Raw genomic sequence first — 21,810 nt, forward strand, 5'->3', positions numbered from 1 at the left:
GCTAGCTCCGGTTCCCCCCGCGGCCGGCGCGCAGTGGCGCTGCCCGGAGCGCACCATGCCGAGAGGCCGGGGGAGCCCCGCGCGTGCGCAGCTCCCTGGGCCGCGCGGGGGGGCCGAGGCAGGAGCGCCGTGGGCGGGGCGCGGTCGGCGTGGGCGGGGTCCCCTCATGGCCGGCCGGGGGCCGTGACTGGCGGCCGCGGGGTCATCGCGCAGCCGGGGCACGCTCTTGTTTACCCGACACGTGCCACTGGGGCTCGGGGCGGCTCCGCCGACCTTCCGGGCGCGTCCCGGCCGCGCTGCGGCGCCATGGGTTGGGTGGGGCTGGGCTGCGGGAAAGAGCAGTAGGGAAGTGGCTGCCAGCCGTGTCGAGAATTGCTGCAGCTGTTCCCGTGGGCCGGTGCTGCTGGTTTGTGGATTATGAGAAAAAATTCGTAATTGCCAGAAGTGATGCTGTGGTGCTGAACATCTCTCTGGTGACGAATGTTCCCGCTGCTCCTAGCTCCCTCAGTCGATTTATTGATACTGAAACCTCTTGTTCTTAGGTTTGCTTTTCTGCAGTGAGCTCCTGAAAGTCTCCTGACAGTGAGATCAAGGTGCCTTTTTCAGCTCATCTTTCCAGATGTTAAGTTTTCTCTGACCTCGTCGGAGGTTTCTCGTAGTTAAAGAAAATACGTATTTTCTTTCTGCAGCTATGTTATTGATACTTCTTCACTTGTTTAATGGTTTTAGAGTGGTAGTAAAACTGAGCGTCCTGAAGCTAAAGTAGGTAGTATTCAATGATCTTGTCTTTAACTAAATCGGTGTGCCATACACTGTCTGAAGAGAATGAGTATTTTTTCCTTACATATGTACCTTTGTGTCTGTAGGTTATATGTATGTACCTCTGCATATGTGTGCATGCATTTATACATACTTACATGTCCACATACATAAAACGTGTGTGTGTGTATGTTTCTATGCAAAAAAAGGGTGAGTATAAATAGTTTTGTTTGCAAATGCCTCAGCACTGAAGTTATTATTCAGAATGAAGCACTTACCTAAAACAGCAGACTATTATATAAGTTAACTCAATATAAATAGTATTTCTGGGTTTTCATTATAATCAGCTTATAAGAGCTATAGGTACTTCATTTTGGCTTTGTGCATTTATTCTCAAGGAACTTGTGCATTTATTCTCAAGGAACTTGATCTGCAGCATGGGGAATAACTGGTTGGAATGTACCTCTTTGGGGATTTCCTGGACCTCAGCAGCGTAAATCACTTGTCTGATACAATTTAAACTGGTTCTAGAAGTTTTACATCCTGAAAAAATGCGTGTGAAGTTCACATTGCCTTTTGTTGTTCTGTGTAGCAGCAAATGCAATTTCTGGAGAGGTTCCAATGCTGATCACACAATTAATATTCACATTTTGACTTAAATGTTTTAGTCAGGCTGGTCAAACTTTGGATTGGCAACACAAGTATGTGGTGTTGCGCTGATGTTTTGCCATCAGTAGCGTTGCTATCTGTGAAAGTAAGCAGAAGGGAGCTCTTGGACAAAGTCAAACAAAAAGGGAAAGGATGCAAGTGAGGACAGGTACACGGGGAGGGCTACAGAGGGGTCTTTGGGGCAGTCAGGGATTGGGTTGGGAAGGCCAGGGTTGGGCTGTGAGGGTAGTGAAGCCCTGGCACAGGGTGCCCAGAGAAGCTGCGACTGCCCCGTCCCTGGAAGCGTTCAAGGCCAGGCTGCATGGGGCTCGGAGCAACTGGGATGGTGGGAGGTGCCCCTGCCTATGGCAGGGGGTGAAACTGCATGGCTTTAAGGTCCCTTTCAATTCAGTCTGTGATTTTATGATTCTCTGCTTAAACAATGCTAGGTGAAAATCTTACTTTGCTAATAAGTTTTTTCTTTCCTTTTTTTTTCCTTCAGAAGTTGTCTTGCTAAGGTAGTATGTTTCATTTACGAAACAGGAAAATTAAGTCTCCTTAAATCTTTTTCAGATTTTTTTTTTTCAAATGGCGACATTAATTCGCACTTTATCAGATCATAGTGATGATGTCAGTTGTTGTGCCTTCTCATCATCGTGCTTGGCTACTTGTTCCTTGGACAAAACGATCCGCGTTTATTCTTTGAGCGACTTTGCGGAGCTGCCGTACTCGCCCTTGGCAGGCCACACGTACGCCGTGCACTGCTGCTGCTTCTCGCCCTCGGGGCGCCTGCTGGCCTCGTGCTCCACGGACGGCAGCGCGGCGCTGTGGGACACGCGCGACGGCCGCCGGCTGGCCGTGCTGCCGCAGCCCGGCGCCAGCCCCGTCAGGGTCTGCCGCTTCTCCCCGCACGGCCCCTTCCTGCTGGCGGGGGCGGCGGACGGCAGCGCCGTGCTCTGGGACGTGCGGTCCCTGCAGCTGCACCGGTGAGTGCCGCCTGTCTGCTGGCGAATGTTTGTTTTGAGGTGAATATAGTTCAAGCGGTATGCTCTGCGGTGTACGAGATAGGTAGACTTACACCATTGATGGATATCACAACAAAACGGGGATAGGATTTAGATGACCTAAAGGTTATCCATAGGAGAGGGAGAAGTGCTAAGTAGCTTTTTGGTTTTTTAAGTTAAACAATGAAAATGAGAAAGCATTTTACTACACTCTTTTGTCAGCGACTAAATATATATATGATAATGATAATAAAATTACATAAAATTTGTTCCTTGTCTACTCAGCTGTTGTAATTGACAGTTCAGATTGTGAAGTAAGGTGGCTATTTAAATAAGTTCTATGGTGCATGTAAACAACAGGAAAGAAGTTGACTTGTGTGTATTTCTTGCTGGTCTCTATTTCCTGTTCAGTAGTAAGTTACAAAACTGGTATTTGGCCTGCAAATTTTAAATGCATGCACAATGCTATTTATTTTACTGTTGCTTTCAGAGCAGAGTCAGCAACTTCTTGTGTGAAAGAATGAAAGTTGTAAAAGCTACACTAAAGAAAAAGGATTGTACATATAAAAATGGGAAGCACTGTAGTGGAGTTGATAATATTCTTAATAAAAGAATTAAGGGAGACAATGCTTTTTAGAAAGTCGTGGGTCTGATTAGTGTGACATTGAGTAAAATTTGACTTGTCTTCTGTGACATTAAGTTGACACCTCTGGCAGTAAATAAAATTTCTGTCAGTAAAAGAGCATTAGCAGCTGTCCTGCGAAGTATGATGACAGAGTAAATAGTTCTGTGATTTTCTCCCCGCACTCAAAGACTCAACTGTGCACGCTTGGCTGGATCTGGTGTCCATTAAAAGGAGTGAGATTCTTTCCATTAACTTTAGGTTATCAGGTAGTATAAAGCACATCAGGTTGACCCCACTGCCTTCCTGAGGGTTGACCACACTTCCATATCTGCTAGAAATTTTCTTTGAAGGTCAGTTTTGCAAAGTGCTTTGGCTGATTTAATTAAAATACATAATTTCTTTTCCATCTTGCTTTCTCTTGTGTTCAAATGGTGCAAAATTAATCCTACATCATAAATCACCAAGTATACCACTCAGGTACACCTTATCATATGGGCTATTAGGTGTTCTCTTTTGTCTCTAAAACAGAAGAATTGTCAGTCTTTTTTCCCCCTTGTTTGTGTACATGATGGAAATCTGTGTTAATTACAGTTGTATATTTATCTTTGACTTTTAAAATGTATCCTGCTATAGAATTTTAACAGTGCATTGTGCCTTTTAAGTGTTAAATCCATGCAAATTGTCTTTAGTTTCAAAATTATTTTATCTCTCAGTTAAAATTATTGCCTTGGGCCTCCGTCTAATATTTTTTCCTCCTGCTGTCAAAGAGCCGGTCTGGTCCCTGCTGCAGAGCTCATTTTGCTCTCCTTTCATAGTTGGTTTGAGTTTCTTTTTCCTCTGTTAGCTAGTTCCAAAGTGCAAACCATAGAAGAGTTTGGCTTATTGCATCAGACTGCATTTGAGAGGTCACTTTGTAGAACCTTACCTACTCTAAATTCAAATCCTGTGTACTCTTGTTTTTCAGATCTGGGAAAGTTAAAGATGGTTCTTTGATGGCTTGTGCATTTTCTCCCAATGGAAACTTCTTTGTCACTGGATCATCTAGTGGTGATTTAACCATTTGGGATGATAAAATGAGATGCCTGTGTAATGAAAAAGCACATGATCTTGGCGTTACCTGCTGTGATATTTCTTCACATCCAGTATCTGGTTAGTTATTCAACTCATCAGAGGAGGAACATTTTCAAAAAGAGATGTTTATTTCTCCCTAGCTCTTGTTTTTGTATTATTTTTGCCCTTGGTGCTCAAGATACAAATGACCTTGTGATGTTTTGAAATATTCTGGATATTCTTAAGTAAAGGTTGTGGTCAGGTTGGTGGCAAGGGATGTACTAGGTCAACAGACAAGGTGGTAACTTTGAGTAGCTGATTGCCCCCATGGCAGACAAGGGTGTTAGGAGATGCAGTGTTTGATTACCATTCCCACTTGTCTCTTTCATACTTTGGGTCCCAAGGAGCAGGACTGGATTAAAACAGTGCAGAGAGCTGTAAATCTAATAAGCTAAATGCTTGAACTTTGGAATATGAACAGATAGGTTATTTTCCTGCACCTGACTTTGTCATTTAGAGGAATTTCACACTTAATGCAGTATTTACTGAGTGTTTGGCTGGACTGCAGTCATGAAATGTCAGTTTATAAAAGTGAAAAGTTGAATGTATAAAAGCATGAAAATTCCCTGTCAGATACTCTCAAATTTTGTATGCATATCTGGTTAATTTTGAGAATTGTGCAACTGTAGAAAAAATACATACAACCATATAATTTAGATTTAAAGACTCTAGCAGTATAATCAGAGGATTCAAACATTTCTCACCAAGAAAGTTTAAAACATGAGTACAGCTCTGGTCTTAATCTACTTATTCAGAAAAGAGTATAATGATACCTATTTCTTACGTCCAAACTGTTTTAGAACTTCTGCAATGATTTTTATGCTGATGTACTTTACTGATGTGCTCTTATTTTCAATGTTTCTGACTCCCATTTATGTATTTTAATTTTGTCAGATAGTGAAAATGGATTCAAATACTTCCAGATGGCTTCCTGTGGACAAGATAATCATATCAAACTCTGGCTTATTTTGTTTGCAGATTTCTCAGGTTTGTATAGAAATGTTTTTTGGATTTACCAATGTCTTAGGTCTTTAGTGACAATTTAAATAAAAAAAAATTCAAATTTGTACTACTGGATTCACAGCCAAACTAACCACAAAAGAAAGTTTTCTTTTAATTATTAGCTGGAGAACAGCTAAGGCATTCAGCACTTTGTGATGCTGTGCCATGTAGATTTTATTTAGCAATCTATTTAACAAGTATTGTAAGTAAAGATTTAAAAAAAATTCTACTGTGGCCTTTCAGCGGGTTGATAGGTTAAAACCTCTTAATCTGCCTGGCCAGGGAAAAGTTTGTTTTCATGTTTCAGTATATCCTGGGCCTTGAATAAGAGCTGGAGAAAAGAATGTTGGCTCCTGCAAAAACTACAATGTAGAGACTAAGTAAATTACCAAAAATATCTTCAGTGGGTGCTTTTTTGTAATCTCCTTTATAAAAAAGTCTGTAAGCATAAATACTGTGTGTCCAGATACACATTTAATTATCTAAAACCTTGTGAGACATGCTAAGACTACAAAGTGATAAAGTTTGAGATATTAAAAGGGGAAGTTGTCTCTGTGATCTTTTTATCCCCTTTTTTGTAAACAGTATGTCACAGAGTCACATCTTTGGTGGAGCCTTGGGCTTCTTGGAGCAGCTTGTGTTATGCCTTGTCAAATATAGCCATATGTAATAATTTACCTTTTTGTTTTTTTAGGTGTTCAGTTAAAGTATAAATGCACACTGAATGGGCACTCTGCCCCAGTTCTGGCTTGTGCATTTTCATGTGACGGACAGATGGTAGTCTCGGGGTAAGCAGCACCTTGTTGAAATGTTAGGCTGTCCAGGTTCATGCTTTAATATTGTAAAACAGAAAGTTCAAAAGAGTTAAAAATTTCTAAATATTTATTATCAATAATTAGGGAATAGTTCTGTGACCTCTAGAGCTGTTGAAGTGTCTTTACAATCAGTCTGTGTCTTGTAGGTGATTGAGTTTGAAATCTTGGATTGTGGAGAAAGTTAATGAAACACTTTCCTTTTCCTTCTCTGCATCACTTTCATGTCAATGTATTTTTTTAAGGTCTGTGGACAAGTGCATCATAATCTATGAAACTGTAAGTATAGCATAATACCAGAGGATATGTTGGGGTTGTCTTTAAGTTTCTTCTGCAGTGTCATAGCAATGAGAAAATACTAAAGAATACAAATTATACGAAGCCAAATGCTTACTGTGCATTTGGGGGCAGGAGGGGAAGGAGTCTAAGGAAAAATATCTCCTGAGAGCTGATCAATCTTTCTCACTTTCTCTTTACATTGTGAGGATTTGTCCGTTGATTTCTCTGCAGCAGGGTGTTAATTAATTCCATACTTATGAGTGTTACAAGATTCACATTGAAGCAGAAGGATTTTTTTTTTATCCTAACTTTAGCTTTACTTCCAAAGCATGGAAGACTGTAACTTTTGACATAAAATCAGGAATGGTGAACATAGAAATTCTGTAGTTAGTTATATGTAAAGTGCAAATAGAAGCATAATAAATAATTCAAGAAAATCTTTATATTAAGCACAATGTCTTTAAAATGTATTGTTTAAACATTTTCTATAGTAACGTTGTTATCTCCTTTATGATTCACCTGTAAGTGATAAATATACCTTTAATACTTTATAGTATTAAAAATAATAATTTTGCTGAAAATGAGGGATGAACAAATTTTAAACTTATTCAGCTTGCTCTGCACATACTTGTTGTATTGATACAATTTTTAAATTAGCATTAAAGTTTTTCACCAAAATCCCCTGTGCAAGGGAACAATGCTCCAGGGCATCAAATAGGGGCTTAAAGCAGGAAATTCAAGTTGCATTTCTGATTCTGCTGCTGATCAGCTTTGTCGAAGTTGTGTAACTTCTCTGAAGGTACCTTCTGTCACCTTTCAAGAAGCTATATTCCCTCTTTTGAAAGGAAGCAAACAAGTGAAGAAACACTTTTTTTATTCTTTATGATTTAAAATCACAAAAACTGTTTTACAGAGTACTGGCAATACCCTTCATACTTTGTCTCAGCATACAAGGTAAGAAACCAGCATGATTATTCTGTTTCATAAATAAAAGAAATCCTTTTCTAATGAATTCTCAGACTTTTTTTTATTTGTAGATACGTTACAACTTGTGCTTTTGCACCACGTAGTCCTTTACTTGCCACAGGCTCAATGGATAAAACTGTGCACATATGGCAGCTTGACCTTAAACAACCCTGTCCAGGTCAGTGTGTGAGGTATTTGAAGTCTGTTCTTTTAAATTCAAAACACCTTCTGAAGATGCAAAAATCCCTCATTCTTGCCTGCACTTAATGTGTAACATCAGGATTATGTGCATGCTTTTTATCTTCTAAATAACCTGAGTAATGCCCAGAAGAGGTATTCTCTTTTTGTTGTTTTGTAAATAAAAAAATACTAGACGTATCTTAGTTTTATTAATTTGGTCTATCTGTTTTTCTGATATTTGCAATTGCTTATTTTTTGGCATTTAAGAGGTGAATGTTAGTGCCAGTGTTGAAGCACTTCTTGGACACCTGTAATTTGTGATGAGTTGCAAATATGCTAATTGCAAGCGTAATTGTCAATTAGAAATGCACCTTACCAGTTGTTATAGGTGAAAAACTAATTGTACAGATGACATTAGTGCTGTTATTATAGAATAACTAATGGTGCAAATTACACCAGTACCTCAAGTGTGTGGAACAAAGGTACATTTTGTCTTTTTTCAAAGCACAACAGTAAGTTTGGATTTTGGTGTGCCTTCTAAGGATGTGCAAGGTGATTCCAGTGTCTGTTAGCACTTTTCTGGTTGTTTGTTAAATTCAAATTTGACAGAAGTGTAGGCATCTAAGAGATTAAATTCCTCTAAACTTTGAAAATTGACAGGTAAAAGGTAAACCCAAATTACTGCCCTCCCTCACAAAAGAATCTCTAAGAAGCATTTATTTTCTTAGTTGAAGAATGTATAGTACTGAGAACACTTAAAACCAGGATCTATTAATGACATTGTTTCTTTGAGCTGGGAATTTCATTGTTGTTTGCTTTTGGGGGATTGTGGTGAGGTTTTTTTTTGTGTGGGAGGGAGGATAGTGTTGTTTGTTTTTAATTTGGGTTTGTTTTGTTTTTTAACTCTTTTTCATTTTCAAAGGAGGTACTGTAGAAAATGAATCAAAGGTGGCTGTTGAGGACTGGTCAGAGGATGATGTTTCAGCCTGGCTGTGTGCACAGGATTTAGCAGACTTTGTTGGACTTTTCAAAATGAATAATATTGATGGCAAGGAACTACTGAATCTTACTAAGGAAAGTCTTGCTAATGAATTAAAAATTGGTAAGAGTATTGAAATCCAAATAGTTTTTAATCTCTAGAGTACTTTGAAATGTTGGAATGAAAGCAAGTTAAGAGTTCCATACATGGATTTTTTCCCCCCTGAAATGCCTTTTTTATTTCATTTCCAGGGTTGTTAAAAACCCCCTTATTTTACATTGTCCACAGTATTCCTTTTTTGTGTGTGTGTTTGCTTATACCTGGAGACATACAATGCACTTCCACTAATGATACTGTTAAATGGTCTTACCTGATTTTGTTTCAGTTTTCTTTGTTTGATCTTGTATTATTAAGCTGTGGAAAAGGAATTTCAGCTTTTCTCTATAATTCACGTTTCTCACTTTGGTAAATAGGGTACTCTATAGTTTTTCCTATCAGTCTGCAGAAGTGCTCACGCTCTGTCGGGTCAATTGCACGGCCCCCAGGCCGCTGCTCTGCTGCACCTCCGCTGTTTTACTGCTCGTTTTCATTACTACCCAAAGTTCCTGTTGCACGGCAGGAGACAGAACCTGTGGCAGAGCTGACTGCAGTGGGAGCCAGGGCTGGCTGCAGGCTTTTGGTTTAGGGGTGCTGAGATGGAGCTATGGCTCCTTAACATAGATGCTGACTATTCCAAGACCTGACCTCTCTGCCTCACCTGCTGTGCTGTCCACTTCATGTACAAATAATTTTTCAGAGTCTCTAGGGCTGCGCAGTAAAGTTCTCCAGAAAATTGAAGAACTGAGGATGACAATGACCTCGGTTTCTGTTCCTGATGAGTTCCTATGTCCTATAACAAGAGAGCTGATGAAAGATCCTGTCATTGCCACAGGTATGTCTCTACGTGACATGGACTAAAACTAATTACTTGAGGGTAAAGATAGGCCCATTTTTGTATTCTCACATCTATTTAACAGCAGACCTAGAAAGATAAACTATTCTAAATAGCTGTTGCAATAAACCAGAATTGTGATAAATGTTTGATTTGCTGAATTACAGGTCTGATATGGAGAAAAATACTGTATCAAGCAACTCCCTCCTTTTCTTAATGTGCCTCCCTTTATGTGCCTTTGTAAATATAATTACAAGCCTAATTACAGTGTTGGCTCAGTAAATGCAAAATGGAAGTGTGCATTCATTGGGGCAAAAAGGAAACAAACAAACCAGCCCCCCACAAAAAACAAACCAAAAAACCCAAACAAAAAACAACAACAAAACCAAAAAAACTAAACAGAAAAAAAACCAAACAAAAACAACCAAAAACTCCAGGCTCATTTCTGTGCTTAGCACACTCCTATAAATGCAGCAGCCATTGGAACTGTGATATGTCAGCAGCATAAGGTGTTATGTAGTTAAAACATTTTATAAAGAACTAGTGTTTTGTAGTTCTATTCTTGGGGGAAGAGGGGAAGGGTGAGCACACAAACAACATCAGATCAGTTTTTTTTTTTTTTGTTGCTCTGTAAACAGTAGCTAACTTCATCCAGTTCTGAGGTATTAGGCAGTTTTCTGAGAAGTGAAATGGCCAAAATATGAAGACATTTGCTAACTACTGGAGGGATAGCTGCTTTATTCAATAAGGAGTAAGGAGACAAGAGGAGGGGCCTAGGGCCCAGGCTTGTATTGTACCACAGGTGTTCCTGGGGCCTAATTTTTGCTCTTTAAGGATCAGATGGTTCAGCTACAAACTCTAAGAGCCAAAGCCCTGAACCTGGGCAGGTGGTGAGGGCTCTGCCCAGGCACAGCTCAGGGCTGGGGCAGCCAGGTGGACAAGGCCCCTGTTCAGCAAAGCAGAAGGCTTTAACTGTGTTAGGCAATTGATGGTAAGAGCTTTTATTTCACATTATGGATCATTCAAACTGAAAAGAAAATCATATTTAACTTGTGCATAATATATTTTGGTGCTCTGCAGGCAGAGATAGATATATGAAACTAGACAGAACTGTTTATATCCACAGTAAAGATTTCACATACAGTGTACTTATTCTAGATCTCAATTTTCGTGTTTGCATGTGTTTATTTCCTCCCCTTTTACATTTAAACTACACAGTGCCTCAGTGCCCAAGCCTCTGTAATATGAGCTTGTGTTGATGGTTTCTTTGCAGACGGCTATTCCTATGAAAGGGAAGCAATGGAAAACTGGATCAGCAACAGACGATCGAGTCCCATGACAAATCTTCCTCTGCACTCGCTTACTCTCATACCAAATAGAACACTAAAAATGGCCATTAGTCGCTGGCTAGAGACTCAGCAGAAATAGTTAAACCACTTAATCTTGAAATTGTTTGTTAAAATTAACTGAAATTTTATGCAGCTGGAGGAATTAATTGTATCAGAAACAAATGGAAAGCAAAACTTGTCTTTCTCTTCTATCTGTGGCTGGTTCGACCTTCACTGGTGCAAACTCCCAGAACAACTTTTAAGTTCCTGGTAGTTCTACTTTGTGGTATTTCTGTTTAAGAATCAAGTACTCAAACTCAGTTTTTCAAATAAAATTTTCTTATACTTTTTACTACATTTATGAGTTTTGAGTGTTCATCTTGCCAAGTCAGTCTTTCAGAAGGTAAGAAATAGCAAAGTACAGGATCTGTATTTCTTTTTCTACTCTAACAAACCAAAATGTGTCTTTCTCTGTTCCCCATTACTGGACACGTAGTTGGAAAAGCTAGGAGAGAGTTTCTCCTGTAACCATCAGGGACTGCATCTCATCCCACAGGTATATTAATAATCTTTATTTTGTATGGAAAGAGTACAGTAGCTGTGCAAAAATAGAACTACAGGACAAGACTAATATGGGACTTGTACAAAATATCAAAGAAACAGTAAACAATAAATAAGCTAAAGTGTAATGATACAAAACTGCAAAAGGATGTGTAGAGCTGGGTACAGCTGTTTACAGAACACTGTAATCAAGCATGATGGGAAGAATATAAAGCTGAGCACTCCAATTGAATTGCACTCACAGGAATGTCATTGCAGCACTTCAGTTCCAGTATGTCCTTGCCAATAAGAATCCTCATTTCCTTAAAAAAACCAACGTCTCAACTTCATCCTGTCCTGCAACTGCACATACGCTGTTCCTCAAACTTTCACATTCACTCCATCCCTTTCTTGGGTTTCCCATAAAAACATTTACTAAGCATTTAGTTGTTGTACCTTTTCACAAATAAACAATAAATCATTTTGCTTTAAGATAGCACCGAAAGGTGATTAGATACCCTATATAAAGTGCGATTATTGTTAATAGGCCATAATAGTGTGTTCTTCAGTGCAATAACCAATATGGTCAAAGCCTCCCAATACACATGCAAATGTCACTCATTTTATTTAATTTCTTCTATTTACTAAAAATAGTTTTATTTACACATCAAAGCATGGCTGCTTATAGTTTACTCATACACAAATTATTTATGCTTCCTAAATGTACATCATGCAACCCAAATTAGATCCCACTAGAAAAGTGATAAAATAATTTGATTTGAAAAAAATGCATGCATGTACAGATGTGAGTATTCTGCAGCAGATTATCGCCCTTAGCGCTGCTGTGAGACACCAGCACGTAAGCATTTGAGAGGCACGAGTACTATGTGTGAGATGCAAGAGAACCAAAAGCCAGGACTGAAGCCATATGTGAAAGGAAAGGCTTATTTAATGGTAACATGTGAGAGAAAGGATTTCTCTGCTCGAGCTCCTAGGCCAACCTAATTAAGTCTTTCTACACTAATTTGTTATTCCAGTTACTGTCACTGCCCTGTGATGGCAGTAACAGTTGGAAGTGGTTGTATCCCATTAAAGACTGCTCCCTGGGACCCAGCCATGCCCAGGCAGGCAGTGTTTGGTAGAGCAGTCAGACCCTGTGATGCTGTGAGCCAAGTCTACCCTGTCAATGTACAGAACAGTATTTATACATTGGATTCAATGAACGAGCGCTTTGGTTTTGCCGTGGTGCCGTGACTGAGGTGGCCGTCCTGAGTGCTGTGGGGTGGCAGTTTGGCTACAGCATCGGGGTATAAATGAGAACCTTGGCTGGGTGATCTGCTCTCTGTACAGTGGGAAGGGGTTTGGCACGTGAGCTCCTCACGTTCTTTTGCTTGCATGCTGCTCTGGCTGCCATCTCCAGGGGCAGCACCTGCAGAGGATCCCTTCGTTGGGTAGTGTTTAACTGAGAACTGCTCCAGGTTGGAGGGCTGAATGCCTGCAGAAGCAATGTTTGTGGACAATCCCTCTGCTGCCTGAGAGTGCCAAGTGCGACTAGATTGTGTGTTTTGCTGCTGAAACCTTGCAGTCTTGTCCATGATTCCCATAAACGGGGTACTGCGAGGTCGGTGCTCAGTGCCCTGAGCTTGACTGATGTTGGTCTCCTTGAGTCGAACATCTGGGCCCAGCCCCTTAACACTGCCTGACAAACTGCTGGCTGAAGTGAAGCTGCTTGATGAGCTGGCAAGAATCACACTACTGGATGGAGAGCCAGAAGAGCCACCGCTGGGTACAGGGCTTTGCTGCCTCGCGTCACTGAAATTCATTGGAGCAGAGGCTGTTGATGTGTCACTAGGTTTAGATTTACAAGCAAAAGAACGAGAAGAGAGAGTCTCATGATGCTGTGGATGTGAACGCTGGCTGGGCACAAACTTCTCATTGTGCAGTTCAGCAGTGGGATCTGTGGAAATGCTTCCAGATGAAAATATGTTTGTCTCATCCACCTGTTGACTTCCACAGTGCCGGATGGGCATGGGACTGTGGGAAAGATGCTGCAAAGATGATTGTGGCTTGGTGCTACATTGACTGCTTCCTGGTTTAGATCCAGGCTGGATGGAGCTCAGATGCTGATTTGTTTTTACAATCTGTGCCTGCTTTGTTGGCTGCATAATCAAACCTGGCTCTCTCAGGTACTTGTTGCTTGTTCTGCTTTGAGGAGACACACACTGAGCTTTCTGAACACCTTCTTGAAGGGTCCTGCTAAATAATGAAGCAGCAGAGGAACACTGCAGCCTTTGTGGAGGAGAGGCAGATCCACTGGGGTGTGGCAGCTCATCTTCCCTGTCTTGAAGATTGAAGTTATCACCTGATACACTTCCTTCCTCCTCATTATCTGAATTGCTGGTGTGTTCAAGCAGCTGTGGACACTGATGCTTCTGGTGCTGTGTTCTCTGGAACTGCTTGCACTCCTCTTCCACCCGAGCCAAGAGACGTTTTATCTCCTGATTGCTGGGGCATATCTGAGTGGCTTCCCGTAGGTCAGAGAGAGCAGCAAGTAGTTTTCTGTTTAGGAACAAGTACGTAAATAATGAAAACTGGGGCAAATCTGTGTCCCAGCACTGCCTACTACTAATCCACCTCCACCCTTTTTGCCAAATGTCCTGATTTGTTGCTTCCTGCTGCAAATGGTGACAAATTACAACTGGAAAATCTCCACCTCAGGAACTTCTTAACTAAGGTGGAAGCACAGACCCAACCCTGAATGTTTCCCTAAAGTATCCTGATACCCCATGCAGGCAGGCAGAAGAACTCTCTGGAACTCAGGAACTGACAATTTGTCTCACAAGCTCTTCCACAGTTACCTCTAGAGAAGGGAACCTGCTGAACTCTGCTTCATGACCGTTTATTGATGTTTAGAAAAGATGTGGTGAATCAAAAAGGCACCTCTTCCTGTACTTCAGCTACACCACTATAGTTTGTTATTCTTTCAACCTAAAGAGATAGTTCCTCCTCTCTCCCCTTATTTTTGTCTTCAACTGCTGATGATTCATCATATTATTTCCTATCAAAGCAGCCAGTAATAAACTGTAAGCTTGGCAATAAATAATAAAGTGCTGGAATTGGGTGGCACACTGCTGGTCACATTCTGCTGAGTCATGTGGAGCAGCAGACCTATTCACTGTTACATTTAAAATAATCCCTCTTCATATGAATTTGTTACTTTCTGGACTGTCTCATAAGTATTACAGAGTATTCAGTATCACTATTTGGATGTGGTTGGCTTTATCTGATAAGAGAGACCCAGTACAGATGTAAAGTGCACTAAAAAATAATTTTTTCTTTGCAAATTTGAAATGCAACTAGCAGAAAAGAACAAGTTGTTAAAAATGGCAAGTGAAAAAAAAAATCTCTGCAGTACCTGCTGTTCCTCTTGGCTCTCGCTCTGGCATAATAGGCCTCGTAACACTTAGGCTTCAGGTCCAAGGCTTTGGTAGCAAACTCTTCAGCCATTCCAAAATCCTAACAAAGGAATCAAACACACCCTTACACAGCGCCAGCCACAGCAAGCTGCCAGCTGCGGGTCATGGCTCCAGGAGCGCAGCCAGCCCCAGGCTGCAAGGGCAGGTATTTGCTCACATGGGCACAGCCATGGCACCTGGCTCTGCTGGTTGATAACAAAGGTAGCAGTGTTTTGCATTCAGTCTTTTAAAAGTACTACAAAGATCCAGCAGTTCATTATTCCACAATAACTGCGTGATGTAAGACCAGCAGTACCAGATCCCCCATGACAACATGCCCTCATCTTATAAGCCACCCATTTATTGACATGAAAAAGCCCAAGATCAAGATATAGTGAAAAGGATTCTAAAATAGTACAGACAGATGTCCACATACAACAAAGCAATGCAGTAGGATATAAGTCTCAGATTCCCAATGCTAGAGAGGCAGCAGACTAACAGCAAGAGCTTACATTTGTTTTGCGGCGACATCGTGACAAGTTCAGGTATAATGAAACTCTCAGCTCAGTGAAGGCTTTCATTTCCTCACCAAACCCTTCCCTTGGGAATTTCCTCAATGCATACTGATAGCGCTGTGCTGCTTCCCTCATCTTGCCTTTCTGCAAATTTTAGGGAACAAGAGGTTTTTCACAAATGTCCAATATTGCAATACTGTTCAAAAAGCATATTTATATTTGACATCTACCAAGAGATGCCCTTCGAGTAGAAAACACAGAGATTTTTTAATAAATATACACAGTGTGAACTACTCTTCAAAAAAGCATAGGGAGAGCCTGCATGATAATCAGAGTTTGTATCCCTTTCTGAACTCAAATGTTTAATGGTATTTGACAAGGAAAATATTTGCACTACTACTACTACCAGAAAAAAATCATATAATCTGATATATTACTACTCTGTTTTAAACAGATTAGTAATATGTTAGATTATATAACTGAAAAGGAGGCATAAAGGCATTCAGTCTATCTTCAGGCAGAAGTCCAATGTTCTGCTGCCAGAAAAAAAGAAAAATCCACCTACTTTATAGAGTGTATTTCCTTCTTCCATCAGCTTCTGCAGAAGAATCAGGAGAATATCGGGTTTGGAGGTGGCCATTGCCCACGCTGCATTTCCTGCAAGTTAAAATTTAAGGCTCTGTGACAAAAGTGTGTTCCTACTGTCTACCACAGTAGAAAGCCTGGTCCTACTTCAGCATATATTCCACCTACATGGAACCAGTATTACTATGATCATCATAATTACAGTGTACACATTTAAAATGCATCTATGCCACCACCTGGACAGCAGCCAGGTATTAGATGGCCTGATACATTTCACCCCGTGAAGGAATGTATAGAAGTCACAATTAAATTCAGGCCTAAGTAAGAACCTGTATTTGATCATATTTACTACCCAAATAATATGAAATAGTGATTCAAATGTACTAAATATTCAGTAATTATCACAAAAACAACTGCATCATATACTTGCCTACTGGCAATACATAATTTACATTTCTTTGCCCTACCCTTTGCAAAAATACATAGTTTATAGTTTATTAGAAAAACGTTATTTAAAAGTAAAATTCCTAATCTAAATCATTAATAGTGCCACAATTATGTGTCAGTAATAGCACAATCACCATTTTCTTGTCTTAAGGCAATATATTAAGGCAGAGTAACCATATACAGTGACTCCTCCAGACCTCACCATCAGCACACATCAAAGAAGGAGCAGAATAAAAGTCCTTGCGTTTCCTCCCTTCTAAAGGGTGTCCTGTGTGTCTGCCTTTAAAGGAGATTGTTTATCTTAGGCGGGCACCTGCAAACCAGACAGCCTGCAAAAACCTGGTGTTTTATTTAATCTACTTTACAGAAATAACTAATTCTGGCAGAGCAGAACCCAGTTGTTTGTCACGGTGCAGGGCAGTTTCACTAACCCAGCTTGGCTCCCTTTCTCAGCAGCATGACCACAACGGAGGTATTGCGGCAGCCGATCGCTCTGTCCAGTGGCCTCATGCCACTGTGGTCCACGTGCTCAATCATTGCTCCTTTCTCCACCAAATACTGCACCTGGGAGAAGAAATGAAACATGCTTTGTAACATGGCTTCTGGTATGAGAGGCAGACCACGGAAATATTTAAGGTACCATGTAATTTTCTTTGAAACACACTGAGCATATGCTGCTGAGTAGAGCACAGCCATCTAAAACCCACCAAAGGCACCACAGCACAGGCAGGCTGGAGGGAAGCAGCAGCTCTTTCCCATGACTATTACTTGCTCAAGTGCCACCAGCAGTGATCTTGTAAGGGAAGAGGCACCAACAGTCCTGCCCATGGACAAGCCCCATGACCCACAGCCATGGGCCTGCACAAGGACCTCTTTACTGGTGCTGTCCCTGTCCCGGCCTGGCCAGCAGCTGAGCACAGACCCACTGAAGGGACCGCTCCAGGCAGGGAAATGGGAGCTGGCACTGCTCCAGGACAACGACCTACAGCAAAGCCAGGGACAGGAAGGAGCCTGGACACCCCTCATTCTCCAGCAGAGCCTCCAGTACCAGTGTCACAGGCAAAAACACAATGTCTGAAAACTACCAAAGCTACTATGGAACCTGAGGACTTACAATTTCAAGTTAATTCAGACAAAGGCTGAATGGGACAACATGCTATAGTGAGTTACATGCCACAGCAGCAGCTGAAACAGACCTTGTGTATGCAAGCTGCAGAAACACAGATGTGAGTGAGTGTGGGAGGCTGCGTGTGCTGTTCTAGTTCCTTGCTGACCTCTTGGATCTGTCCACAGCACACACAGACCTGAGTGTGCCCTTCCTCTTCTTACACCTCTTCTTGGGGTATTTCATCTACAAAGGCATCAACTGATCAGGACCCTGAGAAGGGACCTCTGTGGGTTTGCAGTGTAATTCTGGGCTTCTATCTATCTAGAAAATGCTAGCAAACATTTTCACTGCAGTCAAGATGAGAGCAGTGTAACCCTCTTGGTTACTTCCCCAAATTTCCTATTTTGGTAGGCAATATTTTTTGTAAATCCTAAATTTTTTTAACTTTTTCTCGAATGTTATGTTTTGTTATACTTACAATATCAGCATCCCCATAAAAAGCTGCCAAGTCTAGGGGTGTTCGTCCATTTTTGTCTGTCTGATCAGTTGCTGCACCTTTCTCTACTAAATACTGAACTACTTCCTTGTGGCCTTTCAGACATGCCCAGCTCAGAGCTGTCAGTCCTTCCTTGTCCAGAGATGAAACAGTTGCACCTGTAAAATTAATATGAACTTTGTTATGAAGATTCTCTGTTTAAATGGAAAAATTCCTTAACTCACCCAGATGCAATCCCTGGTGCAGCTGTAATCTGCTATTTATTTTCTACCTTCAGAAAGGAGAAATTCCACAGTGCTCAGATGTCCTTCACAAGAAGCCACCATCAGTGGTGTCCGGCCTTGCTTATCACTTAAATTCACATCAGCCCCATGTTCCACTAGAAGTTTAGCGATCTGAAACAGAAAATATCAATTTAAAAATACATTCCATGCACCAGAGGGGGTTTAGATTGGATATTAGGAGAATTTCTTAGAAAGTGCTGTCCAGCCCTGGCACAGGGGCAGGGGTGGAATTCCCACCTGCCTCATCCCTGAAGGGATTTAAAAGCCATGTGGGCGTAACAGTTCAGGACAGGGGCTACTGGGCTACTGGGCAGTCCTGGGGAGCAACTGGCCTCGATGGTCTTGGAGGGCTTTTCCAATTTTACCAACTCTAGGATTTTATTAAGTTGGCAGATTGAGATTTCAGCCATAATACCATGAACTTTTAACAAAGAAGACTAAGGTGGTATTTATGGCAACCACTGAGAAGTTCTATGTAGCTCAAGCCCTGACTGCAGTTCAAGGCCTTCTCCTGACAGGAGAGGCCACATGAGGAAGGCTTCTGAATCCAAGGTTGTTCTCTCTCTGCACAGCAGCAGTACAGAAGGTCTGAAATCACCTCTGATCTTGGTCTAGGAAATAAAATATTTTAAACTCACATTATTTTTCAGGTATATTGTAACTAAGACTGTTGTGATGCCAATGTGCTTTTTAAGTTATTTCCAGGGAGACAAAGGGTTTGGAAGTGAAGCTTCTGAGCACATCCCTCTGAAGCAGATGCAGACATGTATTAGCAAACTGGCACTAATTATGGGCACAACCAGAGACGGGGGGAATGAGGGGCCACCTCCCCGAGGGTCCCAGAGCAGCCAGACCTGCCAGTGGCCGTGGCGGACGGCGCAGAGCAGCGGGGCCGCGCCTCTCCTGCTGGGGCTGCTCACGGCCGCGCCGTGCCCGAGCAGCAGGCGGCACACCTCCAGCTTCCCTCGTCCCGCAGCAGCTGTCAGGGCTAGAGAGAGCATCTGCATCAGCATCCTGCCTCACGTGGCCTTTGCACACATGCACAACATGTCAGTGTTACTGAATCCCCATTCTTTCAGCTTTTCACTGTCACACTTACTGAAAGCTAAAAAGAACAAAAAAAGAAAATACTTTCCCCATCATAATTTTCCCCCTTCTTCTATTTTGCTCATATTTAAACAGAATTTGAAATTTAAATTTTGTTGTTTGTATTGAAGCCCCACCAGTCATGCCAACAAGTATTAAAAAATGAGTTAACGTGTGACTTATGCAAGAATCAGCAAAGGACTTGCTCCTCCAGCTTCTAAAGCCTAGTAACTTCCATTTTTTTCTAAGAAGTGAGTTAAATGGTGAATTTACTGTTATTAATTTTTATCATTTTCAAACATGGTCAATTAGATTTTTTGTTTAAAATTCCAATGAATGCTGAAAGTAAAGGAAATTACAAACAGTCGAGGAAGAAGTACATTTTTCTTTTTTAGCACTTATCTTATCCATTCCCTCCTCAGTTGATGAAACTGCACTGTGCAACAGTTATAACAACTGTTTAGAGCTGAACAACTGGAAAGTAACTGTTATGGATATCAATATTACAAGCAAAGACTTGAGTCTTGTTCAAAAATCCCCCTTTTAGGGAGTTCACTTCCTCAGTGAGTGAAGATTCCCAATGTATTATGCAAGGATTTCAATAAAAAGTACTGACAGGAAAATACTGAAGAAAAAATTAACTTAGAAACAGATAAATGGCTTTTGGAATTTGCTGGATTTGCAGCAAGGGTTTTGCACACGTGCAGGAACGGAGCACATGTGCTTCTCTAGGATGTGAGAGGCCACTGAGCATCACCCAGTGCCCTCCCTCGGCTGTGACCATGGCATGGAGATGCCACTCGAGGCCCACCAGGGAACTGCAGTGCAGCCATTGCAGTTCTCCTTAAAAACCACATTTGGCCTTGCCCAGGTGCCCAAAGGCAGGTCTCTCCTTCCACTGCCTAAGCAGAACAAATGAGGCTATGGCCCAGCACTTCCTGAAAACTAATGATATTTAAACAAAGGTTCTCAGACAGAGAATCCCATAAAATTCCACACTAAAACTTAAGCACTGTATTTCCACAATTTTCCATTTGGTTAAAAAGTCAGTAATTTACAGTAATTTTAATATAAAATAATCTTTCAATACTTGAGATGCATAGATTCAGTAAGTTAAAACCATACTTATAAACTGCATTTTATTATTAAAACTGGTATTTTCCATTATTTTTATTATGGAGAATGAAATTTAAAAAGTAAGATTAAAAACTCCTTATTCTTAAATTGGCAAGGCTAATTATGAACCACACAAGAAGGGAAATACCTGTTTCTCCCCACAAGGCATCAGTGTCATTGATGTCCATGTCATGGTCTTTTTCAACTGTCAAGATGTAATGAACCACCTGCCAAAGCATTGAGCAGAGATGGGTGAGCCACAAGAGCATCAGCTGTCACTCATATGACACAAGGGAGAAAAATATATAAAACAAGTGAGAGTGCTTCTCTCTCAATGCATATAATCAATAGAAAAGAAAATCAGTATTACTCAAAACAAATTCAGTAGGACTTTAGAACGACTTTAAGACAAGTGAATGTTATTGAAAACAATTTTAAAAAAGCCCAGTGCTCTTCTGTGAATTTGTTGTTTGGCATGACTATGATTTAATTAGTTCCCATGTGGCATATATAGAACAGAATAATCAAAATAAACAATGGCAAAAATAAAGCCTCCCAGTTCAGTAAGGAAACTCCAGATCATCTAAAACAAGAGAGCAAAAATGAGAATATTTGCATACATTTTGTAAAATGGTGATACCTAGGTTTTTCCTTCCACATTGCTTATAGGTTACCTGTTTTTCTAAATTTCTTCCCAGAATGGTCTAAGCACATGTCAATAAATGGTAATTTTTAAAGCTGAAATAAGCTTTAAATTAAGTTTTGCCGTGTTTCTACAATATTAAGGAAATCTGTGTTTTGAAACCACCCGCTAAAAGATGATTAAATGAAAACTTTTTCTCAAGACTGTTTTAAATAGATTTTTGAATGGGGCACATGGTCACTGAGGCTGCAGTCAACAGGTGAGGGAGGAGAATCATACTAACAAAGTTTGGGATGCTGCAGGAAAAAACAAAGGCAGGAAAGGAGAAAGGATCTGTGTGTTTTCAGGCTGTCTGAAAACTGTTGTATACAATGTATGGAAAATCCTAAGATTCAAAATGCTAGGACATAATTTATTAAAATTTATGAAACACACAGATCTTCTTTTCAGCTAAGAATACAGCTTCTTAATGTCTTAAAATAGAAAAAGATGGACATTTTTCAGGTATGTATTTATGATTAATGTGATCTCTTTTGTTGATATTCAGGAGTTGACTGCTTTCATTTAATCAGTGGACAGCAAACAAGAACTTTCATGGGAGTAAAGGAATGATGCATTCATCCAAGTTAACCACAGCTCAGAATCCTGAAGTTTATATTGTAAGAGAGCAATGGCTCATATACCATATAATAAATTAACTTCACATAGATATTTCTATATTTGGATCATCTAAACAACTTCAAAGATCAGACTCTATCTTATAGCAACTTAAAACTAGATTTAAAAGAAGTAAATATTAAAACAGCTTTATTGAAGAGATTTTGTTTCCATTTTGGCACTCACTACAAAACTAAGTCCTCCTGCATAGTTGATCTTTATTCATATCTTTACTTACCCATTACTTTTCTACCA

At 40.6% G+C, this 21,810-nt stretch overlaps 2 protein-coding genes across 11 annotated transcripts in view; one reads left to right on the top strand and one right to left on the bottom strand.

The window, feature by feature from the left end:
• Positions 1–141: 141 nt before the first annotated feature.
• WDSUB1 (WD repeat, sterile alpha motif and U-box domain containing 1) lies at positions 142–10,980 on the top strand. 3 transcript variants are annotated; one of them, XM_064718910.1, is made up of 11 exons: positions 142–593; positions 690–2,393; positions 4,001–4,185; positions 5,041–5,133; positions 5,843–5,936; positions 6,206–6,239; positions 7,153–7,193; positions 7,277–7,383; positions 8,308–8,487; positions 9,161–9,295; positions 10,569–10,980. In XM_064718910.1, exons 2-11 carry the CDS (start codon positions 1,996–1,998, stop codon positions 10,721–10,723), a joined length of 1,422 nt encoding a protein of 473 aa, XP_064574980.1. In that variant the 5' UTR covers positions 142–593; positions 690–1,995; the 3' UTR covers positions 10,724–10,980. The 3 variants fall into 3 exon arrangements, with proteins under 3 accessions (XP_064574980.1, XP_064574981.1, XP_064574978.1); XM_064718911.1 differs by having other exon boundaries at positions 1,981–2,393; XM_064718908.1 differs by having other exon boundaries at positions 142–2,393.
• An 8-nt stretch (positions 10,981–10,988) lies between these two features.
• Positions 10,989–21,810, bottom strand: part of TANC1 (tetratricopeptide repeat, ankyrin repeat and coiled-coil containing 1) — a 57,119-nt gene continuing 46,297 nt past the window's right edge. For all 8 annotated transcript variants that reach the window (XM_064718902.1, XM_064718901.1, XM_064718900.1 and 5 more), the window contains 9 exons: positions 20,404–20,482; positions 18,908–19,041; positions 18,041–18,164; positions 17,752–17,927; positions 16,597–16,729; positions 15,699–15,790; positions 15,131–15,277; positions 14,579–14,679; positions 10,989–13,722 (listed from right to left, as the gene is read on the bottom strand). In XM_064718902.1, coding sequence (XP_064574972.1) covers positions 12,366–13,722; positions 14,579–14,679; positions 15,131–15,277; positions 15,699–15,790; positions 16,597–16,729; positions 17,752–17,927; positions 18,041–18,164; positions 18,908–19,041; positions 20,404–20,482 — 2,343 coding nt within the window. In that variant the 3' untranslated portion in view covers positions 10,989–12,365. The remainder of the gene's footprint in view (positions 13,723–14,578; positions 14,680–15,130; positions 15,278–15,698; positions 15,791–16,596; positions 16,730–17,751; positions 17,928–18,040; positions 18,165–18,907; positions 19,042–20,403; positions 20,483–21,810) is intronic.

The sequence above is a fragment of the Zonotrichia leucophrys genome, chromosome 7 (assembly GCF_028769735.1).
Source record: "Zonotrichia leucophrys gambelii isolate GWCS_2022_RI chromosome 7, RI_Zleu_2.0, whole genome shotgun sequence".
Classification (NCBI taxonomy): domain Eukaryota; kingdom Metazoa; phylum Chordata; class Aves; order Passeriformes; family Passerellidae; genus Zonotrichia; species Zonotrichia leucophrys.